Source organism: Erythranthe guttata, chromosome 8 (assembly GCF_056151865.1).
Source record: "Erythranthe guttata isolate IM_541 chromosome 8, IM_541, whole genome shotgun sequence".
NCBI classification, from domain to species: Eukaryota; Viridiplantae; Streptophyta; class Magnoliopsida; order Lamiales; family Phrymaceae; genus Erythranthe; species Erythranthe guttata.
This window is the reverse complement of record NC_142540.1, coordinates 22,678,062-22,696,747: the sequence shown is the minus strand read 5'-3', so window position 1 is coordinate 22,696,747 and position 18,686 is coordinate 22,678,062. Positions and strand designations below refer to the sequence as shown.

General features: G+C 32.7%; 1 protein-coding gene and 2 long non-coding RNA genes across 8 annotated transcripts; 1 reads left to right on the top strand and 2 right to left on the bottom strand.

The window, feature by feature from the left end:
• Positions 1 to 680: 680 nt before the first annotated feature.
• LOC148768848 (uncharacterized) lies at positions 681 to 1,473 on the bottom strand. The gene is made up of 2 exons (XR_016032925.1): positions 1,400 to 1,473; positions 681 to 1,035 (listed from the first exon to the last, which is right to left on the bottom strand). It is a non-coding gene; the product is annotated as an uncharacterized LOC148768848 (long non-coding RNA).
• Positions 1,474 to 6,831: 5,358 nt separating this feature from the next.
• On the top strand, positions 6,832 to 11,347 carry MCA1 (PLAC8 family protein). Of its 6 annotated transcripts, none has more exons than XM_088822407.1 (9): positions 6,832 to 7,021; positions 7,140 to 7,190; positions 7,499 to 8,009; positions 8,847 to 9,262; positions 9,808 to 9,911; positions 10,271 to 10,342; positions 10,463 to 10,569; positions 10,891 to 10,984; positions 11,113 to 11,347. In XM_088822407.1, the coding sequence occupies exons 3-9, from the start codon at positions 7,611 to 7,613 to the stop codon at positions 11,160 to 11,162; spliced, it is 1,242 nt and encodes a 413-aa protein (XP_088678533.1). In that variant the 5' UTR covers positions 6,832 to 7,021; positions 7,140 to 7,190; positions 7,499 to 7,610; the 3' UTR covers positions 11,163 to 11,347. The 6 variants fall into 6 exon arrangements, with proteins under 6 accessions (XP_088678533.1, XP_088678530.1, XP_088678531.1 ...); XM_088822404.1 differs by having other exon boundaries at positions 6,867 to 7,021; positions 7,329 to 8,009; XM_088822405.1 differs by adding an exon at positions 7,329 to 7,415 and having other exon boundaries at positions 6,867 to 7,190; positions 7,502 to 8,009.
• A 5,993-nt stretch (positions 11,348 to 17,340) lies between these two features.
• LOC148768847 (uncharacterized) lies at positions 17,341 to 18,269 on the bottom strand. The gene is made up of 3 exons (XR_016032924.1): positions 18,227 to 18,269; positions 17,647 to 17,847; positions 17,341 to 17,537 (listed from the first exon to the last, which is right to left on the bottom strand). It is a non-coding gene; the product is annotated as an uncharacterized LOC148768847 (long non-coding RNA).
• Positions 18,270 to 18,686: the final 417 nt, after the last annotated feature.

The following is an 18,686-nucleotide window of genomic DNA, read 5'->3' as shown; positions in this document are numbered from 1 at the left end:
TTTATTAATATACCCCAACAATCCCCCACTTATTTTAATAAAAATAAGAATATAGATATACTTGAGCTCTTGCACAATATTATGCATAAGGAAAGTGAACAATGCCTTGAAACTTCACTTAGTACAATATGTTTCTCGTACTATAATCAAAGTGGATTTAGCCTTGAAAGGATGACCCTTGGGGCACGTAGAATCATGTTGCACACATAATACTCAAAGTGTTCCGATCGAAGCTTCTATTATTTGATCAATGTTATTAATTTATCGAGGTTCTACTGTACTTTCATATAATACGATTTATATAATTATTATTTGACGGTATTTATGTCTGAACAATTTCAATTTTATTGATCAATTGACCTATACTAGTATTAATCTAACAAACTAAATTTCGACATATATAAATTCTAAACAAGAGTTCCAACAAATTACTTATTATTATTACCGAAAAAAAAAGTCCAAGTGATTATGATATGGGCATTGTTGTGTATTATGAGATGACTAACAAACAATTTTTAGTGCAGAACATGTCTGCTAACAAATAATATTTGTCTTGTTTTATGTGACTAATGCAAAAAAAAAAATATTAAAAGTCAAAATTCACAGCATAATGCTGTATATTATAGTATTCAGTAAATAAAAACTACCACTTTCGGGTCCTTATTGTATTTTACATTCTATTCCAAAATACATGTACTGTTTTACATTAAAAATTCAAATTATAACGAAATTGTGTGCTTGCATATGAAATAACGTGTGTACGGACACATAATAAATGCAGCGTAAGAACGCTATCAGTATACTTTTCTTGAAAAAATTAGGACTTTGTGGCGAATGAAGTCAAATTCGAAAATTGCATTATTAGTCCCAAAACGGGTCTACTTACATGTTAACGAGAAATTACATCCATTGATCGCGTCCCACTTCGACCAAACATACTTTATAAGCGAATCAAAATTCATGCGACCGGACCATCGATTTATTGCAACAATTCCTCGAAACCTCAACATAAGGGTGACAATAAAATCCATGTTACTGCAAAAAAATAATAAACGAGTAAAGGATTTTCAAAATAAAACTACATGTTATAAAACTACATGTGATAAATATGCAGTAACGAGTAAATAATTTTATTCATAAACGAGTAAATAATTTTAAGAATAAAACTACATGTTAAAACTACATATTATAAAACTACGTGTTAAAAACACTATGTAATTGAAATCGATTAACTGGTACTGATAATATTTGGTACTGATAATATTTACAGATCATGTGCATCCATATTAATAATATGTACATAAATAATCAACCCACGTATTTACATATGAACATAACATGTGCATCAATATTAATAATATTTACAGAATTAATCAATGCACGGAAAGTATGAACTTACACAGATTGCAACCAGATCACCAAAATCACTCTATATATTTTTTTAACATCTTCCTGCTCATGTAATCAAATTTCTATTTGTTGATGTTATAATACCCAGTACGTTAAAACGGTCCTCTATAATCAAGAAAATTGAACTGTGGGATTGTTTGAGAATGTGTTGTTTGAATATAAACAGAAAAGATATTATCAATCTTTTTTTATTTTCAATCCTAAAATATACGTTACTTTTAAGTTAGGGGTATAATTGTAATAATGTATTAATTTTTATTAATAAAATCTGATTTCAAATTTATCTTAAAAAAATCCAAAAAACAATAGGCTCATTGTAATCACACTTATGTGATGAGGGGTTTTTCCCTAATAATCTCTTATTTTAGAGGGTGTTTGACTAAGCTTATAAATTCTTTAAAACAACACATAATATCTTAAAATCTGTTTGGCGAATTTTTTAAAAAAGATCTCAAACAAATAAATAAATAAAATTGTTAGGAAACTTATAAGCTTTTTACCAAAAAAAAACAAATATCTATACGCAACCGGAAAATTTGACAAAACCCCCTAATTACACAAGTGTTATTACAATGAGCCCAATTTTATTTTATATTTTTAAGATAAATCTAAAACAGTTTTTATTAATTAAAAAGATTTAATTATCACCATTATACCCCTAATTAAGAAATAACGCATATTTAACTTCATATTAATGTAATATCTTTTCCATTAAAAGAGTCCTAATAATTAGGGAGTTAGTTACCACTTTAATTACCATATTATCTCATCATATCTAATATTTTTTTCCCTACGTTCTCTCTCTCTCTCTCTCTATATATATATATATATATATATATATATATATATATATATATATATATATATATATATATATATATATATATATATATATATATATATATATATATATATATATATATATATATATGATGGGTTTCTCGATTTTAGCTCAAGACAATGCGGCGGGGAGATGTTGATTCTCTCGGCCGTCTTCCAATTCTCTCGACCTGCATTTTCCATTTTTTTCCTTAAATGTTTGGTTTGTCTATTTTATATAAACAGTCACAAATGTATGTAGTGATTTTTTATAGTAGTTTATAGTGGATTTCCCTAATGGAACTTGTTAATTAAATAGTAGTTTTCGTTAATTGCAAGGTGGTTTTCAGTAATTACAGAGTAGTTTTGGTTACTTGATAAGTTTGTAGTGAATTTTTCGTAGTAAAATTCGGTAATTACATAGTTGTTTTTGTTAATTACATAGTGGTTTTTGTTAACTAATAATTTTATAATGGATTTTGTAATGACATTTGTTAATTACATTGTGGTTTTCGTTAATTACAAAGTAAGTTTTATAAATTAGAGAGTGGTTTTCATTAATTGCAGAGTGGTTGTTGTTAATTACATAATGATTTTCGATAAGTTTATAGTGAAATTTCTTAACGGAATAATATAATCACATAGTGGTTTTTGGTAAGTTTATATTTGGATTTTAATTTGTTAAAAACATTTTTTTTAATTTAACGCTTAAAAAAAGAATAAAAAATAAAAAAATCAAAATTAAAAAAACGAAAAATAATTTTTTTTTTAAAAACAAAATCACATAGTTCTTAAGAAAAAATTGAAAATAAAAAAGAAGTAAAAACGAGATATTTCGAGTTGATATGGGAGAATTATTGGGGGCATAAATCCTGGAGCGTGATTTATGGCCATAATTTTTGGAGGAAATTTGGGTGTAGATCCGGAGTAAGATTTGAATTTATCAACATAATTTTTTTTTTATTTATTGGAATAGTTAATTGGGGCATATATGGTATTTTGTATTGATTGGACTTGAGGCAAATATCAACTATTAAAATTGGATTTAAGAAGTCAAAATGCCACTAAGGGTGTTTATCAAATAGCCCCCTTTTTAAGACCTAATTTACTCATTTACTAAAACATTCAAAATAAACAATAAACCATCAAGTATTTTATTATAGGGAAAATTTGACAAAACGCGCTTATCACATAAGTGCAATTACAATGAGCTCAAATTTATTTCTTATTTTTTAAAATAAATCCAAAATAGTTTCCGTGGCAGTTTGCTTCAATCCGATAGTTCGTCTCACACTTCAAGAGGTAATCTTTCGGATCCGTTTTTAATTAGGTTTAAATTTAATTAGATTAAATTGAACGTTGTATGCTTTCATGAAATTGATTTTGTATGTTTTTACTTGATCGTTTTTCGTGAAAATATTTGTATGAATATTATGATTCGTTGCAAGCATGCTATATGTTTTAATTATCGAATTAATATGCATGTTGTTTTTAAATTTTACTGGAAGTGTTAAGGTACGTAATTAATTGTTGTCTTTCGGGTATGTGTTCATATGAATAAAATTGTTTTTCATATAACATTTTTGTTTTCCGCTGCGTACACCTGCCTGATTCTCAACAGAGACAACATAGAGTTATGAGGTGACATGGCTCCTCCAACATTTCTTAAATCACCTATAACTCTTAGTTGTCTTCACCACTTCCGGAAACTAATAGTCTGTTAAAACTCTATCGAAATAACGCATCCAATGCATTATCTCATTAGAGGTTCTAACTATGTTTCAAGGGGTGAATGTAATTACCGATACCACATGAACCTTAAAGTTATTTTAGCATACCTCAGGGGTGTGGGTGTAATTTACCCTTTTATTAATTAAAGTCTGAGGAAAAATAAGTAAATGAACAAGAAAAGTAACGGTGTTAGTATTGCAGACGTTGATCACAAATCACAAGGGTCATTTTGGTACATTTTGTAGTTTAGGGGGGTGTTTGTAACAGACCTTATAGTATAGGGGTGCAAACTATACTTTCCCCTTGTTATTTTCATACTCTTATTTCGTTGTTGTTGCCACTGTTTTATTGTTGTAGTTTGTATTTATTTTCAATGTTGTTGTCTGTAATTTGAAGTTTGTTGTTGTTGTTCCTTGCATTTATTGTGATTTTTTTATTTTCCCTTTTATTAATTGCATTTGGCACCTTAGCATTTTGGAATTTTCAGCTCGTTATTGCAAATTACTAATTTCTTTTTCTTTTTTGAAATAATTGTGGAAGGTGGAAGGTTGCATTTATTTTTTGGTTTGTTTCCTAAACTTGCATAAAAGTTAATTTGTTCTGTTGTTGCAAAAATGTGTGTGATTTTTCTTTTTCTAGATTATGTTGTTTCAAAATATATTTAGTGTTGCATATTGCATCTTGTTGCTGCAACTTTGAGCACTGTATTTTGCTTAATTATATGATGCAATTTGATATTGAAATATGCATTGATGCAAAGCTATGCATATCATAATATATATTTTTTGTTTGAACTTGCATTTTATCATTTTCACACATATAAGCCAAAAGAAGACAATTAAGAGATTCACTATTTGTTGATGTCATTGACACAAACAAGTTTCTAGAAGACGTTATGAAGTTGTGAATTCAGTTGGACGTCGAAACTATGTCCATTATGATATCACCTCAGCCAAAATCAGTTAAGGTAGGTTGCAGTCAATTCATCGACTATATTGCTACACACCACCTCTTCCAACAATATTTGTTGAAAAAGACTGCAGAAAATAGGAATCATGAACTTCGAAAGTCTTTTTTTTTCATTAATTCTTAATAACAATGGCATCGTTATGTTTGATTAGACAATTGTAGCTATTGACTTATATCTTACAGTATTTTATGTTTAATGTACTAATTTGTTACTAGATCAAAATTAGTTTGTTGGTGTTTGTTATAATATCTTTTGTTTCATATTTTATGTTTTCAACATATTTCATATTGTTAGAGGAAAAAAAAACACTTGGAGTACGGCTGTTTGAGCATATTATCATTGGTTCTATATTGTTGTTAAGGCATTTGTAAAATAATATTTTACACCTAACCTAGGTGGTTCCATATTCTATTTGTTTTACTATTTATTTTTGTTGTTTATTTTGTAATTACAAATTGCAGTTTTTTTTATCTTTTCTTTTATATTTGGCAATTTTTTGTTTCAGTTTGTATGTTGCTAATTGTGTTTTGTATTTTGCTGTCGCAACTTGCATTTTGCTATTACAGTTGGAAAAATATAAAATTTAGTGACTTAAAATAATGGGATATTAAAAAATAATGTCGAAAAATATGCAAAGAAATGTCTTTCTTGAAATAACATCGAGAAAATGTAACAATTAAATACCCATACCAAGTGAGATCAAGTGCAAATAAGGACCCAAAAAATTTCAACATTAGGACTTCCAAACTAGAATCTTCACATAAACATACTGACAAACGTAATGCAAACTTTCTTCACTATCCTCCAAAATCTTAAGTACCTACTTTCCACCGATATTTATGCTCGTATTTGTTGTTGTATATTGTTTTTTGTTGTTCATGATGTTTGCTACTATGTCTTGTTGGATTATTTTAATACAAACAATATATTTTATTATAAAATATAATAATGATTTTGACCACTTTTATGAGAGTCATTAAACCATTATTTTGAAACCTTTAAAGTTATTATTCTCCTACATAAAACATCATAAATTCTATATTAATTTGAGGTTTTATGGGGGTCATATTATATACTATATAATGGGACATTGTGAAATGTATGAGATAAGATAGTACAAGAGAAGATAAAAGAAATACTTTTCTTATGTACTATATACGTATATTTTGAGCGTCTGTTGTGTGTCGGGTGCTTCTGCTTCACTCGAACGTGCAGTTTCGATGAAGTTACATCGGAGAGATAAGCTGGGCTGTTGTATCCCATAGGCGACACGATCATAATTTTTCTGCACCTCATTAGAGAAGGGGTCGTGAAATTCGTCTTAAGAGAGCGACCTAGTCCGCGCCTCACCTTGCCTATCTCCATATTATTGTGTGTTGAATCGCAGCTAATTGTAATCTATAAATCGAGAGAACAAATAGATGACGAGCTTCAAAGTGCAGCCGTGGTTACAACATGTCTTTGAGATTTTGCAAAAATAAATTTTTTATTCACTCTATTTTCATGATTGCAATAAAATCTCAAATTAGCACTGTGTCACCACCGCTCAGACATCATCCACCAAAACTTATATCCTATCCAAAATCTACATGAATTAACCCCACTAAGCCAATCTATTGAAATTAAACACCCACAATAACTGTCGGTGACATATTGAACACATAAGAAAATAAAATCAAAACCCAAACAGCCTTATGTCGTGGTAAAAAAAAAAAAAAAAAAAAAAAAAACAAAACAAAACTACTTTCATATAATATGATTCATTGTTTGACGGTATAATTTTATGTCTGCATAGTTTCAATTTTATTTATTTTTATTTTAATTTTATTGATCAATTGACCTATATACTTGTATTAACCCAACAAAATAAATTTCCACATATATAAATTCTAAATAAAAGTTCAAACAAATTACATATAAGTGCTTATTGTGGTGGGGTATTAATAATGTGATTGTGAAGTAATTAATTGGGATCGATAGAAATGGTGGAGACACCGATGTTTATATGGGCATTTGTTTGTTGTACTGACTCACCAAACTGAGTCCCGACAAGACGCACCGATGCCGGAGAGTCCGTGACGGTGAAAGAAAGTGACAACACACACCAAACACTCATTTTCAACTATTTTAATAAATATGTTTTTAATTAATTTAATTCTTTCTTTCTTTTTTTCTTTTCTTTTTCATGGTAATTAATCTTGGTTCTTAGTACAAAGTACTAACCCCAATTCCTGCTGAACAAATTTGCGCTCTCACACAAGTAAGTACTACCAACTTCGTATGCAGAGACTTTTTTTTTTTTTTTTTTTTTTCATTTTGGGCGTTGGATTTTTAAAGGTGGGTTTGTTGAATTTTTTTTTTTTTTTTTTAATTTAATTTTACTTTTTGTTGATTATAGGAAAAAGGGATGAGTCAAACATTCTTTTATTGTTTGCAGTTTGTTTGTATTTTTACCTTTTCTCTTTGTCGGAGAAAAGAAAGCCAGGTGACTGCTAACTGAATCTCTCTATTACTCTCTCTCTCTCTCTCTAAATATATATAATATAAGTATATATATATATATCCTAGCAGGCCAGCTGGATTTCTTCAATTCTTGAGAATCCGGGGTTTTAGATTTTACAAATCAATCGTTTAAATTCGTAAATCAAGAATCAGAAATCGAAGAATCAATTTATAAGAAATGGCACATTTCGGAGAAATGGCGAATGTGGCGCAACTGGCCGGAATGGATGCAGCGAGCCTAATCGGAATGATAGTGAAAGCAGCAACAACTGCACGAATGCACAAGAAGAACTGCAGACAATTCGCTCTGCATTTGAAGCTGATTGGTAATTTGTTGGAGTCACTTAGAATTTCCGAGCTCAAAAAATATCCGGAAACTCGAGAGCCGTTAGAGCAGCTCGAGGACGCTTTGAGGAGGTCGTACGTGTTGATACATAGTTGCCAAGATCGGAGTTATTTGTATCTTCTTGCTATGGGTTGGAACATCGTCTACCAGTTTCGGAAAGCTCAGAGCGAAATCGATCGGTATTTGAAGATCATACCCCTCATTACACTTGTCGACAATGCTCGTGTTCGGGTAAATTCGAATTATTTTTTCCGAGTTGATATATGAATTTATTTGATTATTGTTACTATTTTTATATTGCACTCACATTTTGCTTCATTTTATACGGTTAGACCTTTATAAATTAATACAGTTGGGACTAGCGAAATTCTATTAATTTAGCGAAATATTAAATTATCGAATTAGTATTTTAGCACATTGTCGCTGAGTCGGGACCTGGAGAAATTATTATTTCAGCGAGGCTATTAATTTATCGAGGTTCTAATGTAATTGGTTAGTCATATTGAAAAATTAGTATGGACCTCGAGACGTATGATTTTTTGGTTATTTTCTTGGTTGCATAATTTGTGGTAATTCATAATTATTTTTTTAGGGCGAATTACGACCAACCCCTTGAGATAAGGTTAAGTTACGAAAAACCCTTTTTGTTTGAGTAATTACAACCACCCCTCAACTATATATTGTCTTATGAAAAAACTAATTGGACTTCGTCAGGGTGGACGGGTGGACGTGTAAGGCGATACATAGTTGTGAAAGAATATGGTTGTAATTACCCAAATAAGACGGGTTTTTTCGTAATTTGATCTTACCTCAAGGGCCCTGGCGTAATTTGCCATATTTTTTAAGTTGCTGGTTCTTTACAAATATTTTACCAAACTTTTTGTTGTGCACAAGTGTAATTGTGACTGAGAATCCACCTGCAGTTGAGATGTCGGTTTGAGAACATCGGGTCAACGTTTTGTTACGGCACCTAATTTTAGAAACCCTTAGGCCTTGTTTGGGAATGTTGTTGGGATTGGTAACAAATATTGAATTGATTAGTACTTATTCAATTTTGACTTTTTTCAGGAACGATTTGAAATTATCGAACGAGACCAACGCGAGTATACATTGGACGAGGAGGACAAAAAAGTGCAAGAAGTGATTCTGAAGCGCGAGCCTTCACAACACGACACGATTATATTGAAAAAAACGCTTTCTTGTTCGTACCCGAACATGCCGATAAAAAAGGCCATACAAAAGGAAAACGAGAAGCTTCATTTGGAGCTGCAACACTCGCAAGCTAATTTAGACGTTCGTCAGTGCGAAGTGATTCAGCATCTGCTCGAAGTTACGGAAGCTGTTGCATCGAATTCTTCATTGTCTGAAAAAAGTTCGCATGTTAAAGAATCCAAGGTCGAGCATCTTTACGTAGACGTCAAAACTGAAAACAGAGGCTTCGATAAGAACTACACTAAGAACACCGAAAATCATGCAGCTTCGCGGTTTGACTTATTTATTTAATTATTTTTTTTATAGGGTAAGTTACGGCCACCCCTGAGGTGAGGTCAAATTACGAATAACCCCCTCATGTTTGGGTAATTATAATCACCCCCCTCAACTATGAATTTTCTTACAAGTCCACCCTTGCGGTGTCAAATTTAGTGGAATCTTCTAGATTATGTGAAAATATTCTCTAGTGTGTGCCTGTTTTACCCCATTCGAGCTCCACATTTTGAAACAAGATGATCATAAGATGTGTCTTCTTGGCTTGTAAATATCAGATTGTCGTGCATTAGATATTGCATTTTTGCACAAAATGAGTACAAACTATAGAACATTTCATGGAATCTAGAAGACTATGTTGAAATTAACACCATAAGGGTGGACGTGTAAGAAAATTCATAGTTGAGGGGGTGGGTGTAATTATCCAAACATGAGGGGTTTTTTCGTAATTCGACGATACCTCAGGGAGGTGACCGTAATTTACCCTTTTTTTATAACATTATTCTTCCCTTTTGATTAATAATTCTGCTTGTTTTCTTTACAGGAACACGTCTTCGTTTTCATCGAGACGTGATTTGCTGTCATCGGAAGTTTCGGAGGATGAGTGGCATTCAGATTTACTTGGCTGCTGTGCAGAACCTCTTCTGTGTACGTCCCTTCATTTTTATTTTTCTTTCGTGTGCCAATTAATTTTTTTATTTTTTTTGCTTTCGTCGAATTTAATCGGTTGCATCACTTAATTTAATTAAACATCACCAACCTAATTAATAATACTAAATAATTCACTAAAATAATCAATTACAAAAACCGTGCGTCGGTTGTTCTTCCTTGATTTCATGTTTCGTTACTTTACGTTATTGTCTTGTGCACACGAGTTACAAGATAACCACTAACAGAATATACTGTTACTTTACATACACGGAATTATCGGCGAGAGCTACGTACTCTCTTGGTTTGGTTTTAAGTTTTTCGGCGGGTTTTAATTGACCGTCGTATACAATTTGCAGGCATAAAGACCTCATTTTTCCCATGTGGCACATTTTCCAGAATTGCTTCAGCGGCAAATAGTAGAGACATCTGTAAGTGGCTTTTTCGATATTTTAAAACTATAATTTCAAGAAATATATATTTGATCTTAAATGTTGCAGACAACTTATAAGGCATAGTAATTCACATCATAGTATTCTTGGCGTTTGTAGCTACGGCAGAATCTTGCAACGATTTGATGGCTTATTCTTTGATACTGTCCTGCTGCTGCTACACTTGTTGCATCAGAACCAAACTCCGTAAAATGCTAAACATCAAGGTAATCATGAATCGATCACTTTATAATATGTTCCGATCCTCAAAAAAAATAAAATAAAAAATGCAACGTATAAAAATGTTTGTGATTGTTAGAATCAAAATTAGATTCAAATTTGTGTCTCTTTTCAATTCTTTTTCTACGAACTGTTCCAACACTTTACGCAATAGTAACGAAAAAACTGAATCTGACACAAAAAACTAATATTTGCACGAAATAAATCTAACAGTGATTATTTTATATTTTCTAGCTAAACATGCCCACTTGCATAATTTTGTTTGGGCACGCATAATAAGATTTTGTGGATATATCTTATTAATGCAGGGAGGCTTGTTCGATGATTTTCTTTCGCACCTCATGTGTTGTTGTTGTGCCCTTGTCCAAGAATGGCGAGAAGTCGAGATTCGACAAGTCAAAGGTAACCAATCTCTCAATTCATCATTATCTTTATTTTATACAACGTATGTAAATTACATCTATTTTAAACGAGGGGATGTAATCGACAAGCTTCAAATGTTTGTGATTCCGATTTTTAATTTTTTGCAGGTGGTCTGAAGATAATGACTCCTCCGACTATCCAATATATAGAATATTGAATCGATAGATTGCACATATATGTATGTATGTATGTTTGTATGTATGTATGTATGCATGCATTAAAGAACCTTATGTACAGGTAAAAATGGTTTGTAGCCAAATCAAAACTATTTTGGGACTTTGTTTTGAGACTTAAGAATGACTTCACCATTTTTATAATATGTCATATACTCCATTCGATCCTAAATAAGTGCCTCTTTTCACTTTTCACAAGGATTAAGAAACTAATAAATGTGTTTTGATTTTAGGAAAAACATATACAAATGAATAAAACAACCTTTATCAGTTAATGATTTATAAGAGAAAATTAATGCTTAGAATTGCATTAAGAATGTTAAAACTGAAAAAATGAATTTAAAGCAGTATTGTAAATCTAAAGTGATAGATAATATGAAATAAAAATATTTTTAAAAAGAGACAGTTAATATGGAACAAAAGGCGTATATTTTTTTTTCAGAAAACATAATTTGTAGTTGTTTAATAATACTGTTAGATTTCAATTGGTTTTTCATTCCTCTCTCCCCAATTAAAGTATTTATTCGTTATTCTTGCATGTTATGATTGTTGAGTGTAGATTTTACACTCAATACGTTTAATTTACGTGAATCTTTGTTTAGATTTAATTATATTTGTGCTTTAATTGGTTGATTTTGTGTTTTATAGGTGAAAAATGATCAAAAAGAAGGGAAAACGTGGCAAATAAAGAAATAACTCAAATTAGAAGAAGGGATCTCGCAACAGCTTTGGTAGTGTCCACCATTTCGAGCATATCTCTCTCATATGATTACCAAATTATCTGATTCAAGCGGCATTGGAAAGCTAACTTAAAGGGCTACAATGTGTATTTCATGCAACATTCCAAAATTCGGACTGCAACATGGTCAAAATTGGATTCAAAACCGATCAAAGTGCAGACAAAGCTTCGGACGACCATCCCAATTTTGTACTAAAATATGAGACGACCGTCCCGTCAAGTGATGTTGAGCAGTAGGCTACGGAAATTGAGACGACCGTCCCAAAATAGCCTGAAATCTTAGACAGACGTCCGAGACCCCGATTATGCACAGTTTGGAAGTTTTAATTGCACAAGGAAGCTATTTCTTGTGGGTCGATATCCGGACTTAATTGTCTACTATATTACTTGTTCGTTACGTGCACTTGCGTGTAGGTAAAATCACCAACAAGTTTTGGCGCCGTTGCCCGAGAATATAATAAACTGTCTATTTATTCTAACTTTATATTTGAACAATTCTCTCGATTCACCAAATTTTTTTTCTTCGTTTTATTTTTTTTATAATTTTTCTCTTTGTTACATGTCAGGTTACAATTTTCGCGCACCTCAAACGGAATATGAATGACTTCCTTCTGACGAATACTTCCAAAACACCTATGATATGCCTGTATTTTGTTCAACATGTGGTGGAAATCATTACACTAACCAATGTTGGGAAGTACCGAAAGCAAATAACTTGATCGACAATACCAACAGAGGTTATTGGAACACATACACCAAACGTACGAGCAGAGCGTTCCGAGCCAAGATTTCAATGATTTTCAACATCAAGAGCCGCAATTTGATGATTTTCAAACCTGTTATGCAATACCACGAGAACTCACTATTCAGTAGTGTTATTTAAAATCCATCATTGAAGAATTTATGAAATCCACTCAAGCATCTTTCCGAAGACTGGAGATACAGTTGGAAGAGATCAAATTCAAGAGGTCTCTTGAAAATATTCCAGACAATATCGAGAATGGTTGTAGCAAAGAAAACCCGAGTGTAACTTCTAGTGAGAAAAATCCTTTAGACCTAGAAAATAGTGTCGATGAGAGGGAAAAAGAAACTACGGAAACGCTTAAGGATGATGAATCTGAGAATGCAATCGAGCTAAACTCCAAATATGTCTCGGAACAAGAGAAGAAGGAGATGGATGTGGTTAGTGCAAATATTCAAATCGAGGATCTTATCGTTGTTTCTGATGTAGTTTTAAAGGCATCAATAGTGGTTGATGAGAAGGGGAATGCAATTGATGCGGAGGTTTTTGTGTACCGATTTGTGGGAGCGGCTGACGAACATCCTATCTTTGCTTCGTAACCAAAAAAGACTATAAGCTAAGGTGGACCCTGACATATTGCAATCCTATCCTTGTATCGGTTGCAATTGAAGTGATAGAGATCATGGATGGATGCGCAATCTACAAGGCTTTGGATTGGACATAAGAGTTTCAAGAAGCAAAGTCTGGCTGAAGACTAAAAACTTAGCGCTTCTCGGGAGGCAACCTGAGCATTTATCATTTTTTTTCTCATATTTTTTTTAGTTGTTTTTAATTTTCTTAGAATATATATAAGCTTGCAATTTAATAATTTAATCATGTTTGAATTTTTAGGTCGAAAAACGGCCACAAAAAGACCAGACGACCGTCCAAAAATCAAGCCAAAATTCCAGACGACCGTCCGGAAAAGTTACGACGAGTTGTGCACCTTTGGAAATTAAGACGACCGTCCCAAAATCAAGGCAAAACATGGGACGGTCCGAAACACCCATGGGAAGAAAAAAAAAAGAGTTTGCTTGAAAGAGGAAGAGATGGAGGACTGCAGCATATGGATGACGTTTCGACTAACCAAGGTGTATTCTATCCTTAAACTTCATTTTTATTACATTGAGGACAATGTAAATTTTAAGTTGGGGTGGAAAAACACTTTTATGTGCTTTATATGTTTTAAATTGCATGCTTTAGGATTTTTTTTCTTTCTTTTTAATCGTTTTCGTTTATTTATTGTTTTCTTTAAAAAAACATGTTTGAGTCGAATGCATTGATGAATTTTGATAATGAAAGATGACCAATGTTTGATGATGAAACTGTTTGCTTTGTTGTAGCTATACATGACTTTTGGTGAGCTTTTAATTCAAAATAATTTAGGAGTGAGTCATTGTTAACGTTGAGAATCATGAATTATGTGTTGTTTTTGTTGAAAATTTTATTTTTTAAACGTGGAGTTAATTTATGCTATATCATATGATGTTCGGTTTTAGAACTCACATTAGATATTTGCAAAGTGAAGTATTGAATCGTTGAGTGATTTGGGATGTCATTTGGGTCTTCTTTGAACCGTTTGAGCATTTCAAGCCTACCTTTAACACATTTACCACTAGAACTTTGATTGTGCCTTGGAGAAACGGTGTTCTTTCTTTTAGCCGAAATAAAGTGGGTAGATTAGATGGAGATTTCTTGATAAATTAGCCTTGTATCTTGGTTGGAAAATGTGTTACGTTTTTCTTCTCAAAAAAAACAAAAAGAAAAAAAAAAGAAAAAAAAAAGATGAAGAAGAAGAAGAAGAAGAAAAAAAGAACTAAAAGGGAAAATGAGGACATGCGCAAATATTCAAATAAGAACTCGAGACATACCTCAAGAGCAAAAGTGGAGACTTTAGCCCAACAATTGAAAGCCAAAAAGTTCCAATGATCCCAACAACTCAATTATTCGATATTAACGGAGTAGACAAATTCGGTGAGTCTTTGGAGTCGAATATTACTATGTAAGTATAAATTTTCTCCATTTTAGATTACAAGTATTGGATGCTTGAAGCAATAACATGATTTTTGGTTATTTGTAATGGTAAGCAATTAACTGTCTTTGAATTTTAAAGCTTGTGAATTTTCGAGAAGTTCCATGACAATTGCAAGTTCTAAAAACGTGAAATTGACCGTATTAACCTATGTGATGAGATGCATTTATTGATTCCGTTGCTTTGCAAGTTGCTAGATATTGCTTGATTACAAACAAAAGTTCAAGTTTGGGGGTGTGTTGAGTGTAGATTTTACACTCAATACATTTACTTTACGTGGATCTTTTGTTTGGTTTAATTATATTTGTTCTTTAATTGATTGATTTGGTGTTTTATATGTGAAAACGAGAATTAAGTGTCCATGAAGGAAAAAATGATAAAAAAAAAGGGAACAAATTGCAAATAAGGAAATAAATCAAATTGGAAGAAGGAATCTCGGAACTTTGGCAGTGTCCCCGATTTCAAGCATATCTCTCTCCCACAAACTCCAAATCACTTGATTCAAGCGGCATTGACAAGCTAACTTAAAGGGCTACAATGTGTATTTCATGCAACATTCCAAAATTCGAACTCCAACATGGTCAAAATTGGATTTAAAACCGATCAAAGTGCAGACAAAGCTTCGGACAACCGTCCCAATGTTGTACTAAAATTTAAGACAGTCGTCCCGTCATGCGAAGTTGAGCAGTAGGCTACAGAAATTGAGACAGCTGTCCCAAAATAGCCTGAAATCTCAGACAGTCGTCCGAGACCCCGATTCTGCACAGTTTGGAAGTTTTAATTACACAAGATAGCTCTTTCCATTTGAAAGTCTTAACCACTATACAGACACAATTCAATGGGATCCAAGGACGAAATTACCACCACAAAACGCAAATAACGAAGACGAAGACTCAAGCATAGTTTTTCTTATTTATTTTATTTATTCTATTTTGTTTATCATAAGAATTACGAGTCGCTAAACTCTTTTCTTCTAGGATTTTATTCGAACCCTATGTAAGATTTATGAACCCTTTTCTATGATATTACGTAAGTTTTAATTTCGGGTTATTTCTTCTACTTGTTTTATTAAGTGCATGAAACTGGCCACTTTATGTGCTTTTCTGTTATTGTTAAACGCATGAATCGGAAAATCGGTTTAACAATTAGAACTTTGGTAGAAGAATCTTTGTTGTGCTATCATTGGAATGTAGTTAGCCTATTAGGTAGCCATTATTGAGATCTATACTTAATGTTGTGTTCTACATCTAATTGCGTAGGAATACAATAATTTAATCTAGAATATTAGAATCATAATACACGCGAAAGCGGGTTATGATTAATTTAGCATCTCAGGTTAATAATTCGGGTTAATCACTTGCATAATTAAAAGAATTGGGGAATTATAATCACATAGGGGAAGATAAAATCCTAGGCTCGTTTACTTTGATAATCTTCGTGTTTATTTATTTTTCTTGCATTTTAATTTGCGCTTTACAATTTAGCTTAGTTTAAAATTAGGATAGATCATCGTTAATTAGACTGTGTAGAGTGGACTTGAACATAATTGTGAGATTCTAGCGCTTAGGATGAAACATTTGAATATTTTTCGTGTGATTGATATCCGGACTTATTTGTCCACTGTATTACTTGTTCGATACGTGCACTTGCGTGTAGGTATTTTCAACCAACAATGATATCAACCAATAAAAAATGTTGGTGCTTCAAATTAAATACTAATCACGAGAAGATGACGCCGACATGATTACAAACATCCTCGTAATCGGATTGATCACGGAGTATTGATTACGACAGTTATGGCTAAGAATTAGACCGTTATAACAATTAATAAAATACCCAAAGTTATCCGACGCAACACGAATAAATATGTCACGGGAAAAAACACAAATATTTAAAGTCTTTTAGATTCCCGACTTGTGCACATAGTACATCTTCGTTGGAACAAAGCCTAAATATTATTATCGTTAGAGACGAAAGAATAAGGCTGATATTTTTGCGCCAACAATCAATAAAATAGTTTTCCTTTATCATATTTTTCCATCTCATTTAAAAAACATGGATGTAAAAAGACATTTGATTAAATGTCTATGTGAATTCATTATCCTTCGGAATCCTCATTGAGTCTTAAAGACTCGTGTGTGTGTGTGTATATATATGTATATATATATATATACTAGTCTCGAAGCAACGCACAAGGTGCGGTGTCGGTGCCCAGTTAATTTTCTTCATAAGGTATAAATTTCGATTTATTTCGAACTATTAATATTTGCTTGATGGAGCACTACCTCAATCTTTTCTTCGTAGCAGAAATTTATGTTAGATTATTGTTATATGGTATGGAATGCAACATTAAAACCGGCAAAGTAACTGCTAACTAAGTATTAAAGAAAATAGATGCAGGACACGAGCAAGCATACAAATAAATGTGACATGTACGCACAAATAAGCAGGCAGACGATTCAACGAAATACATGCGAACACATAAAGAGCTAACAATTGAAAGGTAATTACAAAAGGAGGAGACGAAAAAAAAAAAAACAAATGCCTGATGGACGCATGCTCAAAGAATTGCCATTTTCATAAAACATAAATTTGACACTAAAAAGACAAAAAAACACACAACTGAATCCACGACGAAAAAACAGGGCGTAATGTACAGAGCCAAAAGCGGAAAAATGTGCCAACTAATGAGGTAATTCCCTCAAAGATGCACGGCTGGCCAAGAGCACAATCCACGAAATCCATATGAGCATCTAAATAGCTAAGAACTGAAAGTGAAAACCAAAGACATATGCCGCCCAACACACCTATCAACCCAAAGATTATTTATTTTAATTTGTGTAGCAATTCAAACTGCAGAAAACATAAAAGAAATTCATTGAAGAAATTTTATAACGGATATTTCATTTCATTTACCCAGAATTGAGGGAAGGGTAACCTTTATTTTCTTCATTTCTTGCTGAACTCCCATAATGGATGTATCAAGCTCCATTCTGCATTTACAACACCTACTTCGTTTAGATTAATTTCACCTCTCTAGCACCATTATTGCTATGTTTTCCTTCAGCAGAGGTCCACCAAGACGTAAACTTCGGTCAAATGTATGATCCCCCGTACCTGAAACAAAGGAGTTATGTTTGGCATCTCCATCATGATTTGAGCAAGCGACAAAAAAATGCACAAGTAAAAAACTCGAAATTTGCCTCAACTGAAAAAACATCTCCCGCTTCGTTATTATGTCGTGAATGCAGATTGCACTTATGTGCACACCCACTAATGCAGAAACAATCCAATCTACATGTAGTACAGTAGAGCAAGAACCTTTATCAATTCAATAACCAAAAAAACAGAACCTATTCTCAATACAAGCCTAGACCACCTACGCGAAATTTCTAAATCTTATCGTACTCTTCGATCATTACTATCATCACTACAAAGCCACAACTAAATTCAGTACATAAAAAATACGACGTTAGAACTTGAACATAGGATATACCTGCAAGATGAACAACACATGCCATCTTTTCCGGCGAAACGAAAGCAACCCTTGCGGTGAGACTCTCGGGCGGCAATGCATTGAGAAGCTGCTCATTACAAGGTGTCCTAAAACCCCTTCTCTAAGACAAGCAGTTTTTTTTTTCCCAAACTGTTTTCCAAATAGACTGAACCAAAGTTGGAGGCCAATTTTGGGATTCTAATTCAGGAAACAATTGCTTAATCATTCTCTCTAAAAGCACAAGCTTTGAGCCGCAGACACAGAAAAAATAGGACCTTAGTGAGATGCGAAGCTGAAGAAAAAAGAAAATTAAATTGGGGGCAGAAAAAAAGGAGTGCACATACTACATAACGGAGGCGAGGTTGTCGTCCGCGCAGGCGGCGGCTTGATGCTCGATTGCCTCTCGTGGTCGGCGATCGCGGGGCGGTGGTGCAGGAGCTTTTGAGGCGGCTCCGAAGAG

What these genes read in the sequence shown, in the direction of transcription:
- MCA1 (XM_088822407.1), top strand. Translation starts at nt 7,611, where the DNA reads ATGGCACATTTCGGAGAAATGGCGAATGTGGCGCAACTGGCCGGAATG. An exon ending in CTGTGCAGAACCTCTTCTGT is followed by an intron (nt 9,912 to 10,270) that starts GTACGTCCCTTC and finishes TACAATTTGCAG; the next exon opens with GCATAAAGACCTCATTTTTC. An exon ending in GTAAAATGCTAAACATCAAG is followed by an intron (nt 10,570 to 10,890) that starts GTAATCATGAAT and finishes TTATTAATGCAG; the next exon opens with GGAGGCTTGTTCGATGATTT.